The sequence below is a fragment of the Cydia splendana genome, chromosome 4, assembly GCF_910591565.1.
Source record: "Cydia splendana chromosome 4, ilCydSple1.2, whole genome shotgun sequence".
Lineage (NCBI taxonomy): Eukaryota > Metazoa > Arthropoda > Insecta > Lepidoptera > Tortricidae > Cydia > Cydia splendana.
Window position 1 is genome coordinate 8,197,673 of NC_085963.1, and position 16,890 is coordinate 8,214,562.

General features: G+C 39.5%; 1 protein-coding gene across 2 annotated transcripts; it reads right to left on the reverse strand.

The window, feature by feature from the left end:
* Positions 1-736: 736 nt before the first annotated feature.
* On the reverse strand, positions 737-16,335 carry LOC134789787 (exosome RNA helicase MTR4). Of its 2 annotated transcripts, XM_063760434.1 has the most exons (19): positions 16,151-16,335; positions 15,910-16,032; positions 15,391-15,633; positions 14,476-14,650; positions 13,911-14,022; positions 13,254-13,456; positions 12,482-12,722; positions 11,576-11,766; positions 11,211-11,312; positions 10,623-10,796; positions 9,779-9,881; positions 6,227-6,399; positions 5,505-5,702; positions 4,984-5,225; positions 4,448-4,643; positions 3,638-3,678; positions 2,856-3,018; positions 2,266-2,428; positions 737-932 (listed from the first exon to the last, which is right to left on the reverse strand). In XM_063760434.1, the coding sequence occupies exons 1-19, from the start codon at positions 16,246-16,248 to the stop codon at positions 775-777; spliced, it is 3,099 nt and encodes a 1,032-aa protein (XP_063616504.1). In that variant the 5' UTR covers positions 16,249-16,335; the 3' UTR covers positions 737-774. The 2 variants fall into 2 exon arrangements, with proteins under 2 accessions (XP_063616504.1, XP_063616505.1); XM_063760435.1 differs by lacking the exon at positions 3,638-3,678 and having other exon boundaries at positions 4,407-4,643.
* Positions 16,336-16,890: the final 555 nt, after the last annotated feature.

The window sequence follows — 16,890 nt, forward strand, 5'->3', positions numbered from 1 at the left end:
GTGATATCGTTAGACGGCCTATTTGCTTATCTTATGGCTGTTGCACATAGCGCATGTAACCTGCGCGTATGTTACGTGTGCCATGAATGTAGCCAATGCCATACGAATCGTTCACTGAATTTGTTCTCCAAGTCCGTATTGCCAATGTTCTTGACCGTTTGGCAGTAATGAAAGATTATAAAATGAAACAAGTACATATTAAATAAGGATATAATTATTTAGTGGAGTTGCCCGTTACATGTACAAGCTGGGGGCGAATACGATGTCTCTCTTGAGCAGTTTCATGTGGGTTCGCTGAATTTGTTCTCCAAGTCCGTATTGCCAATGTTCTTGACCGTTTGGCAGTAATGAAAGATTATAAAATGAAACAAGTACATATTAAATAAGGATATAATTATTTAGTGGAGTTGCCCGTTACATGTACAAGCTGGGGGCGAATACGATGTCTCTCTTGAGCAGTTTCATGTGGGTTCGCTGAATTTGTTCTCCAAGTCCGTATTGCCAATGTTCTTGACCGTTTGGCAGTAATGAAAGATTATAAAATGAAACAAGTACATATTAAATAAGGATATAATTATTTAGTGGAGTTGCCCGTTACATGTACAAGCTGGGGGCGAATACGATGTCTCTCTTGAGCAGTTTCATGTGAGTTCGCTGAATTTGTTCTCCAAGTCCGTATTGCCAATGTTCTTGACCGTTTGGCAGTAATGAAAGATTATAAAATGAAACAAGTACATATTAAATAAGGATATAATTATTTAGTGGAGTTGCCCATTACATGTACAAGCTGGCGGCGAATACGATGTCTCTCTTAAGCAGTTTGATGGCTTCGCTGAATTTGTTCTCCAAGTCCGTATTGCCAATGTTCTTGGCCGCTTGGCAGAGTTGGCGGAGCACCTCTTCTAGTCGCCGCATGCATCTGATTATGGAACCTGGAAAACGAAATATGTAAAAAACATTAATTTTTTGTCTCAACCCATAACAAGGAAACATGAAATTATTATATTTAATCCAGTAACTTTGTCGAATTTTGTAACCTGGCTCTTTTGCGTCAAATCCGGTAGTTCTGGATTTTTTGCAGACTTGTTGTTGGCCCAATGTATAATCCAAGTTTGTGACTTCGAGCGCCGAACGCAACTTGGGGGGGTTACGATCTTGTGGCTACCGGGTCAAATCAGCTTTGATTGACCTGTGCCAATCACTGCACTTACTTAGCCTACGAATACAAGTTCGAAAACATTATCCATTTTGAAAGGCTTTATCTCGGAAAATATTAGATGTACAGAGACAATTCTAGTTGTAGCAAATTTAGTCTACTTTAAAAACGCCCTAGGAAGTTACTATCAAAAACTAGTACTTTAGGGTTATAATCACCCAAATCTAAAAAAAAATCGGTTTATTCGATTTTTGACAAAGTTGCGTTCGGCGCTCGAGGTCACAAACTTGGATTATTCATTGGGCCAACATCATAAACAAGTCTGCAAAAAATCAGAACTACCGGATTTGACGCAAACGCAAAATGTATAATTTTACTGTATTAATTGTGTTTGTCACCTAAATAGTTTTTAGTTTAGTTATGATTTTATGATGTAGGTACCTATGCGATTGTAAAATCTTACTTGAATAAATGGATGTTTTACTAAGGGTTCCCAACTTATTTTCGTTGAATCAAGTCCCCTTGGTGAAAATTTGGTTTCAGTGATCCCTTTCAATTTTGTGGGGGTAAAAAAACAGGAGAATCTAAGGGTTTTCATTTTGGTAAATTGTAGTTCGGTCTTCGGTCAGATGGCGAGACCACTTTTGTAAGACAGAAAGCGACGAGATACATAAAACAGGCTACTGATATATCGCGCCTTAGGATATCGACTGACGACATAATATGACAGACGATATTATCGTCTTTGGGGATGCCTCTAAGGGCTCATTTAGACGATGCGAGAACTCGCATGCGAGTTTCATTACATTGCGCGTTTTGATCGGTCGGTTGAATTGGACGTAACCAATAGTCCGCAATGTAACTGAAATCGCATGCGAGTTCGCGCGTCGTCTAGCCCTTAGGGCTGATTTAGACGGCGCGCATATTCGCATCATCTAAATGGGCCCTAAGAGTGGTATTCCACCTGTCCGATTTTTGTCCAATGTGCATTGCGTCTCACTCTCTTAAGCAAAACCGGAGACGCAAATACATACTGGACCAAGATAATGGACAGATGGAATACCATCCTAAGTCCAGTAATGGAAAACCGATGGACTGATTTATCTTACCTTCGAACACGTCTGTCATCTTGCAGATCTCCAGGAAGCTGGCGCCCTTAGACCAGGAGTGCACGACGTCCATGAGCGTGCACTTGAACTTGCCCACGTAGTTGTCCTCGTCCAGGTCCATCTTGGCCTCGATCGACACCTTGGCTATCCTCCGGGCGTATTCCTAGGAATAACATAATTGTAGTATACATTATACGTAGCGTTATCGAAGGAGTTGATCGCTGAGGTGGAAGAAGTCGCGGAAAAATTACATATTGGAGATAGATTTAAGTAGAAGAGATCCACAACGAATTATCCACTGATAATTTTAAATTAAAAAATAGATGGACACCGGATAGATGGATAGATTGGACGAGTAGGTCACAAGGGCAAGACCCATGATTACTCATAAGCGCGCATTGCCCTCTATGGGTATGCAGTTTCAACTTTAGATCCAAAACTTTCTATCTTAGCGAGAAAGAGGCTCGGAAAGAAGATAAAACTAGCTAAATTGGATTAAGTTAAACAATTCAGAAAAAAGTCTAACAAACGTAAGTATACAAGTACTATGAGCGAGTTTATCTTCTAAAGGTCTGGTTTTAAAATGTTACCTGTAATTGTCTCAGCACGCCGCGCAGCTCCTCGCCGGTGGCGGAGGACTGCGAGCTGTTCTCGTCGCACACGAAGCAGCTGACCAGCGCGGCGCTCTGCGAGGATGTCAGCGCGTTGAACACGCCGTTGAAGATCAGTTCGGTTAGGAGGAGTTCGTCGGCGCTGGAAGAAAAATAATACCATGTGGGTCTACTTATTATACAATCCATGAGTTTCAAGCCGGATGGACCTCCCAGACCTCACGATGACATTAAGATTAAAATAATGCAGTTTTTGGTGAGTGAATCTACTCACCACTCTCACTAGGCATTTTTTGGTAACTCGCTCCGGACCATTCACTAATAACTGAGATCGTGGAAAGAGAAACTTTTGGAACGCTTGACGTACATTTGGGGTCGGTTGCACTACACTGTTTGTCATCGTTAAAGAGTTCGCTATATTTGATTGCATGGAAAGTTTCAAAGTAAATCGCTGCGGCGCGCCAGGTGACGTTGATCAGTCTCAAGTGCGGATGGTGCAACTGGCACTTAGGGTCGGTTGCACCAAACTGTTCGTATCGTTAAAGAGTTCGCTAAATTTTTATGTATGGAAAGTTTCATAGTAAGGCGCCGGGGCGCGCCGGCTGACGTTGATCAGTCTGTCAAATGTGGTTGGTGCAACTGGCCCTTAGTGTCGCAGAGAATCAATAAATCACAGCTCGGCCTTAGCGAGTTCTTCGTATATTTTCAGCTCGCGCTTTTGCGACGCTTGGAGTCGCAGGTCGCAGCGAAAAGGCACTTACCTGCTCAATTCACAGGCGATCCTCCCCTTCAGTTCAATAACCTCGGCCGCCGTGTCTGCGCAGCACTCGATTCCTCTTCTTTAACTCGGACATCTGCAGGATGCTCTTGGCCTTCCGCAGCTCGGCTTTGGCCTCGGTGAGTTCTTCGTATATTTCCAGCTTGCGCTCTTGTAACGCTTGGAGAGTCGTAGCAAAGAGCCATCGTCGTGCATAAACCCACTTACCGTTTTATATAAAAATGATTTTTTACCTGCTTAATTCACAGGCGATCCTACCCTTCAGTTCTATGACGTCAGCCGCCGTGCAATAACCCAGCCTCCGCAGCACTCGTTTCCTCTTCTTGAGCTCGTCCATCTGCAGAATGTTCTTGGCCTTCCACAGCTCGGCTTTGGCCTCGGTGAGTTCTTCGTATATTTCCAGCTTGCGCTCTTGTAACGCTTGGAGAGTCGTAGCAAAGAGCCATCGTCGTGCATAAACCCACTTACCGTTTTATATAAAAATGATTTTTTACCTGCTTAATTCACAGGCGATCCTACCCTTCAGTTCTATGACGTCAGCCGCCGTGCAATAACCCAGCCTCCGCAGCACTCGTTTCCTCTTCTTGAGCTCGTCCATCTGCAGAATGTTCTTGGCCTTCCACAGCTCGGCTTTGGCCTCGGTGAGTTCTTCGTATATTTCCAGCTTGCGCTCTTGTAACACTTGGAGAGTCGTAGCAAAGAGCCATCGTCATGCAAAAACTCACCGTTTTATATTAAAAATGTTATTTTACCTGCTTAATTCACAGGCGATCCTCCCTTTCAGTTCTATGACGTCGGCCGCCGTGCAATAACCCAGTCTCCGCAGCACTCGTTTCCTCTTCTTGAGCTCGTCCATCTGCAGGATACTCTTGGCCTTCCGCAGCTCGGCTTTGGCCTCGGTGAGTTCTTCGTATATTTCCAGTTTGCGCTCGTGGGCCGCTTGGAGCGCGGCGCGGTTCTTGTCCGTGTGGAGGGGGTGAGCGTAAAGTCTGGATAACAATTTAGTGACATTAAAAAGGTAGGTAGGCAAATTAGTGTCCCAGGTTGGATAACGTGGTGATAAAAAAGGTTCTATGATGCATGAACTATGTAATAATAGTTTTCTAAAAAATTTGTTTAACAGAAATGAAAATGGATAGTTCTCAAACAAAAAACCATGATCAAAGACGTGACTGACAATGAACCTCATGGAAACGTTTCTTATTTTCTAGTTAGTTAGTTTTCTTAGTTATAGTTTTGACCACGCGCTTGCGGTTGTCAGCGAGCCTTCTAGCTTCTAGCCGTTTGGCTGACATCCTATATCGGGATATGTAGTACAGATAAACTCACCTTTCTTCCAACTGCTTAATTCTCTCCACGCATTCTTTAAACACTGGATCGTCAATCTTCATGTCCTTGATAGGATTCAGTAGCGGCGGTCCCTCTGGGAACCGTTTCTTCACTTCTCCAATAGTCTTGAGTACGGATTTGCGACTGTCAGCGGGCCGTAAGTCCTTCGGATAGTATACGCGGAGGGAGCTGATTTGGTGGATGAGGGTGTGGAGTACTGGAACTACCTCGATGTCTCCGGTCTTTATTGGGAAAAACACAGGAGTTAACTTTTTTATACTCATGCTCAATTTACAGTTATAACCGGGAGAAAGCACGATACTTGGCAAGAAGCTTATTAGGTAAAAAAAGCGGGAACAACTTGTCAAGTGGATGGTTCCCCCCGTACCGTCACTTTTGTGTCCCATTTTGTATTTATTCATTGTAATTAGAAAAACGGTTGAAGTTACAACAAAACCGCCAACCTTACAAAGATTCTTTATTAAATTATCTAAATAATTATCTTTGAAGTTGTTGCTTACCTCGCCAGGCGGGCACGGCACATTAGTCTCCGCGTCGTCGCCGCTCGCCTGTTTGACGTGCAGCAGTATGTCGACCACGATCACAGCCTCGGACGACAGAGGGTTGTCGTCACCTTTGCCCTTCTTGCCCTTGCCTTGGGTTTTATGCCTGAAGTTCACTATGATGCCCCAGTCGTACTCGTATTTCTCGGTTTTCACCTGAGAAAAAAAAATCAGCCTATATACACGTCCCCACTGCTGGGCACAGGCCTCATGCGCGAGAGGGCTTGGGCTATAGTCCCCACGCTAGCCCAATGCGGATTGGGGACTTCACATACACCTTTGAATTCTTTCGCAGATGTATGCAGGTTTCCGCACGAATCTCACGATGTTTTCCTTCACCGAAAAGCTAGTGGTAAATATCAAATGATATTTCGTACATAAGTTCCGAAAAAATATTTAAATGAAATATAAAAGAATAGTTAATAAGTCAAGAGTGAATAAGAACAACTATTATTATGGTATTGATTAACCTTGAGAAATTAGAAATTGGGTGTATTGAGAATGTAGACATTTCGACTAATTAGATGTACAGTATGTCGACGTTTTCAATGGGATAATTTTTCCTTTGCAATTTCGGGTTCCGTCGGTCCCATAGAAAAAATTGTGCAGCATGACACTTATATATTCACCTCCTAATGTTTATAGGTTGAAAAAAATCACTATACTTTACTTTGACATACCTTAACAAGTCTTCCAGGCTGTAGAAAAGGCTTGAGATATTCGGGCCGTGTGATCACCGATCGGAACTGAGAGCCGAGCATGTCCAACTGCGACCTAATGTTGCAGTACGACGCTATCGAGTGTTCTTGTTCCACCATCACAGAGTTGTACTCTTTCTGTTTCATTTTAACCTCTGTTGACAGAAAGAGATGGCTTAATGGTATTAATGGTACCTCTAGCTTTCCACCGACACGATAATCAAATTCAATTCTGACAAAGGTCGGTTTTTGGGGTTCTGGCCTCGAATGTCCAATTTTCCAAATGCCCAGTCCCCGTGCGTCCAATTCCTTGAACGACCAATCCCCGTATGTCTAATTACCTGAACGACCAATCCCCGTATGTCTAATTACCTGAACGTCCGATCCCTGTATGTCTAATTACCTGAACGTCCAATCCCCGTATGTCCAATTCCTTGAATGCCTCCTCCTCGTACGTCCAATTACCCGAATGTCTAATATCTGATTCCCTGTACGTCCAATCTTTGTATGTCTAATGACCCAATTGACCGTTTCGTCTGTGATGAAACATCAGAACCTGGCTGGACGTCTAGTAGAGTAACAAATAGTCCGTGTGCCTACGAAATTCGCCACATATTGTTGGCCTACTATTCAGGTGACACTAAAAACCGTTTATTTACGAAATTGTAGAAAATTAAGAAATAAAATATTTTTACGAAAATAAAACATGGCTTTTATCTTTATTTTCTGAATTTTTATAATAAGTAGTTGCATTTTTTCAAAGCATTGATATAGAATAAGAGAACAGGATACACAATCAGCCCAAAAAAGTGGGGCCCATCGGAAGCTGCCCGGGCAGCTTACTGTCGCATTATTTTGTGGCATGGCTCAAACTGATACGAAAATATTTGCGGTTTATAAGGGGTTTATTTTAAATAATATTAATAATGTCTATACCGAGTGAGGTTCGCAAACTATTATTTAAGCTCGTAAATAATGACGACAATGTGCGAAGTCGACGTGTAGCGTTGTATACCGAAAAACTACAATGTTTACAACTCCTAAACAAATGTAAACAAATTAGAAGGTTGGTGTCCTATAAATATTTTGATACTTAGCATTTAGCATATTTGGCATAGTACTTATGTATTTTTGAAGTGAAAACTTCTTTAGCGGCGCTAGGCAGTTTTTGAGGTGGGGAAAAAATGATAAACTCGAGACAGCGTAAGGCGATCACGTGACCGTAAGGTTTAGATGGCCACTAATTTAGATGGCATTTAAATCAATAAAGAAAAACTCAATGACATTACATAAAAAAGGTTCTAATCTTGGGTTGAAATACGAGGATCTCACAGTTACATTCTAACTTTATATCACTCAAATATAATTCATTAAAGCTACATCTTGATGAAATCGCTAATAAAAGTGAACTCTAGTACTGGTGAATAAAACTCAAAATATCATGACCAAATATATTTAGATGCGAGGTCTGCAAGGTAACTTTACAATTTCTATTCGAATTTTAAACAATTAACGCTACAAATTTGAATTTCTAATTTTAAACAAGCTTACTGACCAGCAATTTCGGAACTAAAGTTTTTCAATAGAAAGGAGGATGGGTCAATTATACATAGTGCTGCAGACATTTTGGACTACTCATTGAGTTTTCACTTCTGTCGGCACTCCCGGAGTGCAACCCGTTGTTTTTTTTGGTGATGGATTAATATTAAGGTATTATCGAGATAGGTCTTATTTACACTACATTTAATTTTTCTTCTTGTTACAATGGTATATGGTGAGAAAGTGTTCACATTATGTGTTTATCGTTGACTGTACTTTACATAGTGGTAGAAACTATGTGAGCTGACTTTGAGTGCACGTCAACGTATATTTAACTTATATCCTCAGGTACCTTACGTGTGCACAGAAAATCAAAAATATTTTCTAGTATCAAAACTATAATTCCTACTACACAAAGTGTGACCAGCCCAAGATTTTTTGAATTTCCCGCCAAACATTGTGTAATATTTCAGTAGCCAGACTCTAAGAGTCGTACCCGACATGCAATTCTTATCGCTATTCTAATGATCAGTAAGATAATAAAATTTTTTTATAAAAAAAATGAAACCGACTTCAAAAAGGATGAAATAAAATATTATCCTTTTTATGTCTATGCGTTACCAACTGATATGTTTGAAGTCGGTGCCAAGCCAAATTTTGAAGCATACCATGACTTTGGTGCGATTCGATAAGGATTTACATACGTTGGATTGCCTTACACGATGACAATGAACGTACTTTCTGTAGGTACAGTCGACGTTAAAAATATGTTTACACTTTTCACCTTATTACAAAGGAGTAAGGTGCAAAAGTGTAAACATATCATTGACGTCGACTGGACCTAAGAACACACCTCAGAGCACACGATCAAACATTCTTGGCGCAGTCCGTACCATATTTGTCGGCACATTAGTGTAAATATAAATGCATTTTTTTGCCGTCGTATTTTTTAAAGAGCATTTCTTACTAATGCTCGAACAGTCTATAGCACGCAAGTGTGGGATTGGGACTGAGTTATTTCCCGTCCCTTATCCAGAGGACTACATTTCAAAATATAAAACAATTCAAGGAATTTACCTTCTTGCCAAATTTCACCTAAAGCGGTTTAGTTGTTTAGCCATGAAAAGGCGACAAAGAGGCAGACAGAATTCTTTACACATTTATAATAGTTATTAGTACAGTTCTAATGGGATTTATAGCCATAAAGCTGATTATTTTTGACTGGTATTGTTACTACTTGGCTTGGCACCGACTTCAAACATATCAGTTGGTAACGCATAGACATAAAAAGGATAATATTTTATTTCATCCTTTTTGAAGTCGGTTTAATTTTTTTTATAAAAAGTTTTTATTATACCATTTTTAGTTTCAACGCATTGTTAAGAGCGCGACGCATGAATGAAAAACATGATCATGTTTAACACTAAATTCGTGTACCTATTACTTCAGTAAATATGTAATCAGGAATTTTCTCGAGTCCGTCTGGGAAATTATAATCCCTGTCAACTAAATCCATCCGCCCGCCCCGCCACTGACCCAATCCCTCAGCCCCCCGATCACTCAACCTCACAGCACATCAACCCCCACATTCGATAAACGGACATTCGGGAATTAGACATTCGAAGAAAATGGACATTTAAGGAATCTGACCTTCGAGCAAATGGACATTCCGGGAATTGGACCTTCGAGCAAATGGACATTCCGGGAATTGGACCTTTGAGCAAATGGACATTCCGGGAATTGGACCTTCGAGCAAATGGACATTCGGGAAATTAGACATTCGAGGAAAATGGACATTTAAGGAATTGGACATTCGAGGCCAGAACCGTTTTTGGATGGCAAAAGATCAACGGTAGTGGAGAGTTTAATATTAATACTATTAGGAGGAAGATTGGAACCAGCAATTTTTGTGACATATTATTAAGTTTTCGTACAGGACATAAAGATATGACGATGAATACCTATGTAATAAATAATAATCTGTTTAACACTTACTGTCAATTAAATCTGGAATAGCAGCTTGATTTTGGAACTGGAAGAAGCTTCTCTCTAACATGTATTCCGGATTGATTTCCTCAACTCTCAACAAGTTCAATACCTGAAAAAAGAAGAAATTTGTAGCACCTGTCCAAGGTTTCTAGCACACTGGTAATAATAAAAAATGATAAATTTATGGATACATTTTATTTCGAAAAAGTTTAATTAAAATTTTATATAATTGGCGCAGTTGGTAGGATACAGCTCCTTCCTTAACCTTTCATGTGTGGTGGTCAAAAACGTGGGTTCAAACCTCGTACCTACCTCATACCTATACAGTAGAAAAAACATTCTCGAAAAAAAAATGCAAAGAGATGATTACAAAATTGGTCAGGATCCTTATACAGACAAGAGGATAACGTTAACTCGATACCTCCTAAATAGTAAGGGCTTCAAACACTAGTAATTTGACCAATGATATCTACGAGCAGCGATTTTGTTGTACAATATATTTTTTTATTCCCTGAAAGTTCTCGTTAAATTCCTGAAAAACCAATGATGAAAACTACGCAACAACAACTAGTGTTGACGTGCCCTTAAACAGTTGCTACAGATGTAGTGCATAATTGTTTTCCATCGTATTTTCCCGGAAACGTTCGTATTTCTTATGCTACGTCAGTCAACCTCAGTACTTTTTGTACCGAGACTGACTGAAATAGCAAGACACGATGGAACCAAAAAACGATGGAAAATAATTATGCACTAGTACATCTGTAAATTGACGCAGGAGTGACTAATCTTTCTGAGGTAAAGTGTGCTAAATACAAAAACATAACTATACAAGTTTTTATTACTTGCTTACCATATTGTAAGTGAGATGGAAGGCCGAATTGATAGGATCCGCCTTGCCCTGCACCATGTCCTTAACCACGCTGGGTGTGACCTTCTGGTCGATCATGAGGATCACGATACCCTTGTCGTCCAAGCCTCGACGGCCAGCTCTTCCGGACATTTGAATGTACTCGCCTGATGTTAGCTAAAACATTAAAACGTGTATTAAAATGTTGTAGAGATACATTTCTTAAAATCTGTACCGTTTCTGCCCACATCAAAGTAATCTAAAACCGGGATTCCACCAGTGTGCGGCACTGTGCACAAGCATTTTTTTACTGATGCCTGTGCCGCATATTGGTGGATTCCCGCCTTTATAGATGCAACGCACACGAACAAAGCATAAAAGTAGCAATTTTTGTTGTATTTAGTGTGTGTTGCGTATATGTATAAATATAAGCGTACGTGCACTGCAGAGGGCGCGCATTTTAAAAGTATTTTAACTTAAATCATACATAAATATTACTTGTATGTAATTTTCATGTTATACTCGTATTAGCGTTTAACTATTGAGCTTACACATTAAATTTAGTGGATTAGAATAACTACTAAAACTTACGAATCTCATTTCTTTTCCGTCAAATTTCTGGCATGAGGTGAAGACAACAGTTCTCGCCGGCATGTTGAGTCCCATGGCGAAGGTCTCAGTGGCAAATAGGGCCTGATGAACAAATTAATTTATATAAACCATTCACTGACAAATGTAGGGTTTGAACTTGAGTATGTACCTCATAAATACTGTGTTATTATCTAGCAATTTTTCTTATAACGATTTTTTGTTCATGACCTTGTTTATCGCCTTGTCACATTTTTACGCCATTTCGATATAATGACAGGCGATTCATAGGCGCACATACTTCTTCACAGAAAGCGGATCACAATGTTATTTGTATTTATCAACGTATGTTTCATTTATTTTCCTACCTTTATAAGTCCCAAGCCGAACAATATCTCGATAGTCTCCTTAAGTATGGGCAGAAGTCCGCCATGATGGATGCCGATGCCGCGTCTCAGAAGTGGGATCACGTTTTCCACCTGCGGCAATTTGCGGTCCTCTTCAGATAGCACGTCCATCGCGTTGTTGAAAACTTCGTCTACTAGTTTCTTCTCTTCAACTGTTTATAATAGAAACAAGGAAATTAATTATTAAAAGCCAAATTTCATAAAAGTTCTGTTCAGTAGACAGTAGTAGGGTTATGGTTAAGTTAGCAGACAGAGTTACAAGTCACAAAACTATGCAGAGAAACAGTGAAACTTAAAATCTAACCGTAAAAAAATAAGAAATGATAGGTCAGCGTATTTTGTACGTCTAAAAGTAATAGAGATTCTCAATCTCACTTCCGCAGATTTTTGTTGATGCTTCAATACGTAATTGGTAGAGATGCAACTGATAGTTGTTTGGCCGGATACCGGATACCGGATATTCGGCCTGACCATCGGCCGAATATCCGGTATCCGGCCGCCGAATATTCGGCCAGCGGAACTATAACTACATTTCGGTTTTTCAGGTGCGCATTCTGCAGGTTTGACCTGTTTCCTAGTAAACGTTCGCGCGGACTCATTTCTAGGTTCGAAATGAGTGCGCGTGCAAGTCAGTGGAATGATTAAATTGTTTGAAAATAATTAACAAGTACGATTATGACCGTATTAGTTTCTTAAATCCAATTTGTTTACTCCGAAATCAAGCAAAGTTACTATCCGGTATCCGGCTGGATAGTAGATCACTATCCGGTATCCGGCCGGATAGTAAAATAATGGCCGGATAGGCCGGATACCGGATAGTAACCGGATATCCGGTGCATCTCTAGTAATTGGTCAATAAAAACTTACGTGTATTGAAGTCTAACTTGGCCATTTGCATGGCATACGCCTCACAGTCTTTCTTGCTGAAACTGAACACGATAACCGGCGCGAAGTTCCGTTCCATGATCATCTTGACTATATTGAATATATTAGTATTGGGGCCTCCGCGGGGGCCGCCGCGACGCCCCTTTTGGTCGCCCTTGCCGGCGTCGCCCGCGTTTCCGAGAACTGTCATTGCTGTGTTGAAGTTGTCTTCTTTAAATTGGCCCTGTTACGATCAAAAACATAAAATTTGTTAAATAAAATATTTTTCACCACACCAGCTCGGAAAGGCTTACTTTGCACTTCAAAAACTGATAGCAAAGTTGCATTTTATTCACGTGTGAGTAATCAAATGCAAATTTTGAGTAGTTTTCTTATGTTTGCTGGTAGAATTGACTTTTAAATGATGATTTTGGACGACAAATATTTAATAACATTCATTTGGATTTGATTTGGTTTGATTTTGTTTGATATTTTACATTTAATATTTGCTTCGGGTTGGTGTGGTGAAAAATTTTGTGTTTCACTCGGGGGCAAATTTTGTTTAACCCTCGTGCTTTGAAACCCTCGCAACGCTCAAGATTCCATTTTTCGAACCACTCGCTACACTCGTGGTTCAATTTTGGAATCTTTCGCTTGCTCGGGTATCAATATTAGCATGAGCGGTTAAACAACAACTTTGCCCCCTTGTAAAACAAATAACTATTGTTTTATACACTTCATTATTTTGCTTATCACAAACAGAATAAGATCGAACCTTCTCATCCACCACCAGGTGTATCCCGTCCCCGCCCGCAGGGAAGATGTAGTGCTGCAGCGGTGTGGGCCGGTACTCCGTGTACACCACGTGGCACGGCTGCGAGTGCAGGCGGCAGACCCATTCGGCGAACTGCCGCGCGTTCGGGATGGTAGCCGATAGGAACACGTAGTGGACATTGTCCGGGAGCAATATCAGTGTTTCTTAAAAAAAAGATTGACATATTTTTGCATTCAGTAAATTAAATAGTTGAGTACTAAAAGTGCCTTTACATATCATATGAAAAGGGCAGCGTGAAAACACCCAAACTACACAACTCAGTTGGCAAGCAATCTATCAAACATCAGATCTTAACTCATTCTGTGCCGAAAACCCAACTATCGGGTATTTTATGATTTCGTTCCCAGGCCGGACGACTCGGTAGTCGGGATCGTGGTACTACTGCTTTGTATGACGAAATTGTTGTGGCCTGGCCCGGACGTCTTGTTTGGCTGGGTGGCAATGAATGTGTTAATAGATGCCTTCAGAATATATTATAAAAATATTTGTATCATATTTAAATCAATTGTCATTGAGTTAGGATTTACTATTTTTATAATGAGTTAAGTTAGGCTAATTAATGGGTTAAACAAAATTTAAACAACATAATATTCTTACCTTCCCACACAACACCTCTTTCCTTGTCTCTCATGTAATGGATTTCATCAAATACGACCCATCCAACTTCACGCATGATTTCTGATCCCCGGTATAACATGTTCCTGAGAATCTAAAATGTTTTTTTTTATTAAATCAAAGATTGTCAGAGTGTCACTTAAGACATCAGTCTTTAAATAATTCTAAAAATGCTAAATTGCTTGAAAATATTGAAGTGCTAAGTGATGAATCTAAACTCAGCTTTTTAGCATTATTCCTGAGAATTGATTCTTCTTCTTCTGATTCAGAATTATTTTTATTACCTGACTTCTTCAGATAAATCATAAGAGTTGCGTTTTTAGGCAACACTGGTAGAAGTGGAGCCTATATTAATGTATTTATGCAGCATGGGTTGGTGCAAGCCGAACCCCATGATTATTTCCGTACATGGCGGGAAGAAGTTGTCAACTCGAGAAACAAAATAGAAGAAATTTTAACCTTATGAAATATTTTAAGTTAAAATTTCTTCAATTTTATATCTATCAATCTGCCCCATAAATCAATGACCTCATAAATTGATTCTTACCTCAGTGGTCATTATCAAGCAAGAAGCTGAAGGGTTAATAGTGACATCACCCGTGATTAACCCCACATCATGGAATTCTTCAGAAAACTCCCGGTACTTCTGGTTAGAGAGGGCTTTAATGGGTGTTGTGTAGATTACCCTCTGTTTATTCTTTAGTGATACAGCTATGGCATACCTGAGCAAAAACCACAGGATCATTTGACTGATTGAATATCTCTGGTCATCATCAATCTATTTAATATTTATCAATTAATACATTTATCTACCTTAAAATAAATCAATCTGCACCATAATATCCAAGGGACTACAAAGATAGATGTGTGTTATGACCAGACATCGTAAAAATTATAGCATTTTCGGTGCAGCGGTGGTGTTAACGGAATTGGTATAAACAATTTCAACCCTAATGATTAATTAGTGTTAATTACGTTAATATTAAACTTAATTTACCATTTCAGTTGGAATTATCTATACAAATTCCGTTAACACTACTCCGCTGCACCATAAATGCTATAAATTTACAATGTCTGGTTATGACAGGTAAGATCTTGATTATAATATGTTGATATGATGTACATTTTGATTATTTTGATATACAAAATTTAGGGGGTGTTTTATTTAGCAGACCTAATATTTTACATGATCAATAGTAGTCAGTCACTTAAAGCACTTGGGGTGTTCATAAAAATATATAATACCGGACGAGTGCAAGTACTTTTTAGTATTTGTTGTTATAATGGCAACTGAAATACGTCATCTGTGAAAATTTCAACTGTCTAGCTATCACGGTTCATGAGATACAGCCTTGTAACAGACAGACAGATGGACAGTGAAGTCTTAGTAATGGGATCACATTTTTACCCTTTGGATATGGAACCCTAAAAATCAATGAGTGTTGATTAGAATTTCACTTACTCGGCCACAACAGTTTTTCCTGCAGAAGTGTGAGCTGACACAAGCACTGACTCTAAATTGTCTATACACAAAATAGCTTCTTTCTGGAAGGGATCCAGTATGAAAGAGTACTGCTTGGCGGGCTCTGAAGTGGGTTGGGCAAGTGGCACAAACTCCTGATTTGGTGGTACTGCCACTTCATGTGTGCAACCTTCGTGAGTTTCTAGCGTATGAATGACTATGCGCGAGTGAAGTGCCTCTAAGCTAAAAAACAAAGAAAAATGGTTGTTTAATTATGTTTAACAACATCATTGTTGCATATTACCTATTATATAGTTCTCAAACTTGATTTGTCAAGAAATCATAATGGCTCCTCTACACGAATGGCCAACGCCGGCCAATCCAAGGGACGCAGCCATGCGGTAGACTGAGATAGCAATATCACTTGCTCCCTCTAATGCATAAATGCGTCCCTTGGATTGGCCAGCGTTGGCCATTCGTGTAGAGGAGCCATAAGATGTTACAAATCGTTTTACTTACTTTAAATCTGAAGTCAGATCACCCTCGTCTTCGTCTTGTTTGAGCCTCTTTGACGTATCGGCATATTCAACTTCCTCATGAGCTCGTTTGTTATTTATTACACTTTTTTCTTCTGTAGTCTCACTGAAATGTATACAACGAAATATAATAAACTTTTTTTTATATCAATAAACACAATAATGTTATGATTTTGTACTGTTACATGTGAGGAAAACAATTTTTGAGGTTACACGGTACTTACGAAATTTCCACTTCATTTTTAACGTTTGGCAATTGAATCGAGGCTGCATTTTGAGCTGGCTCGTCAAAGCAATCAAACAAACTGTTTATATCAGCCATATTTAGTGTTTAAAATCATTTAATACGAGTTAATTACAAAACTATAACGCAAACAGTACCACCAAAGTGCAGTACAGATAATAAGAATATATTTGACATTGTCAGTTCGGTAGTACTATGAAAACTCATGAAAAAACTACTAAACGATACTAAACACAATACTACCAACCACACTTCGAAAAATGGGGAAAACCAAAGAACTTTTATTATATCAAGACTGTGCCAGTTCATGTGCAGTTATGCAAAAAAACGAGCCGAGTGAGAGATGAATTAAACGGAGTTTGTCCCTTTCTTTCACATGAATTATATTATATTATATTCTTGTATTATATTCTTTGGACCCTGGCATGTTGTTAGAAAAGGACACGCTCCGTTCGACTATCCTACGCTGGTCCTGTTTGTTTGTAGCAAAGCAATATTAACCTTAATAGTAGTGTAATACGGTTCCAATATGGTTTGTCAAAAATCTTCAGTGCACGGTCTTAATATAATAAAAGGTCTTTGGGGAAAACAAACATTGTTATAGAAAATACTACCAGAACTAAACTGAAAATTCAATTAAATATTATATTTGCAATCACCATAATATAAGATCTATATATTGGAGAATTATCATTGAAAATACATAATTTACGCACAAAT

Coding starts and splice junctions, on each gene's coding strand:
- LOC134789787 (XM_063760434.1), bottom strand. CDS start 16,248: ATGGCTGATATAAACAGTTTGTTTGATTGCTTTGACGAGCCAGCTCAA. Junction 4,644..4,983: donor ATTAAGCAGTTGGAAGAAAG/GTGAGTTTATCT, acceptor ATTGTTATCCAG/ACTTTACGCTCACCCCCTCC. Junction 2,429..2,855: donor GCGTGCTGAGACAATTACAG/GTAACATTTTAA, acceptor TGTTATTCCTAG/GAATACGCCCGGAGGATAGC.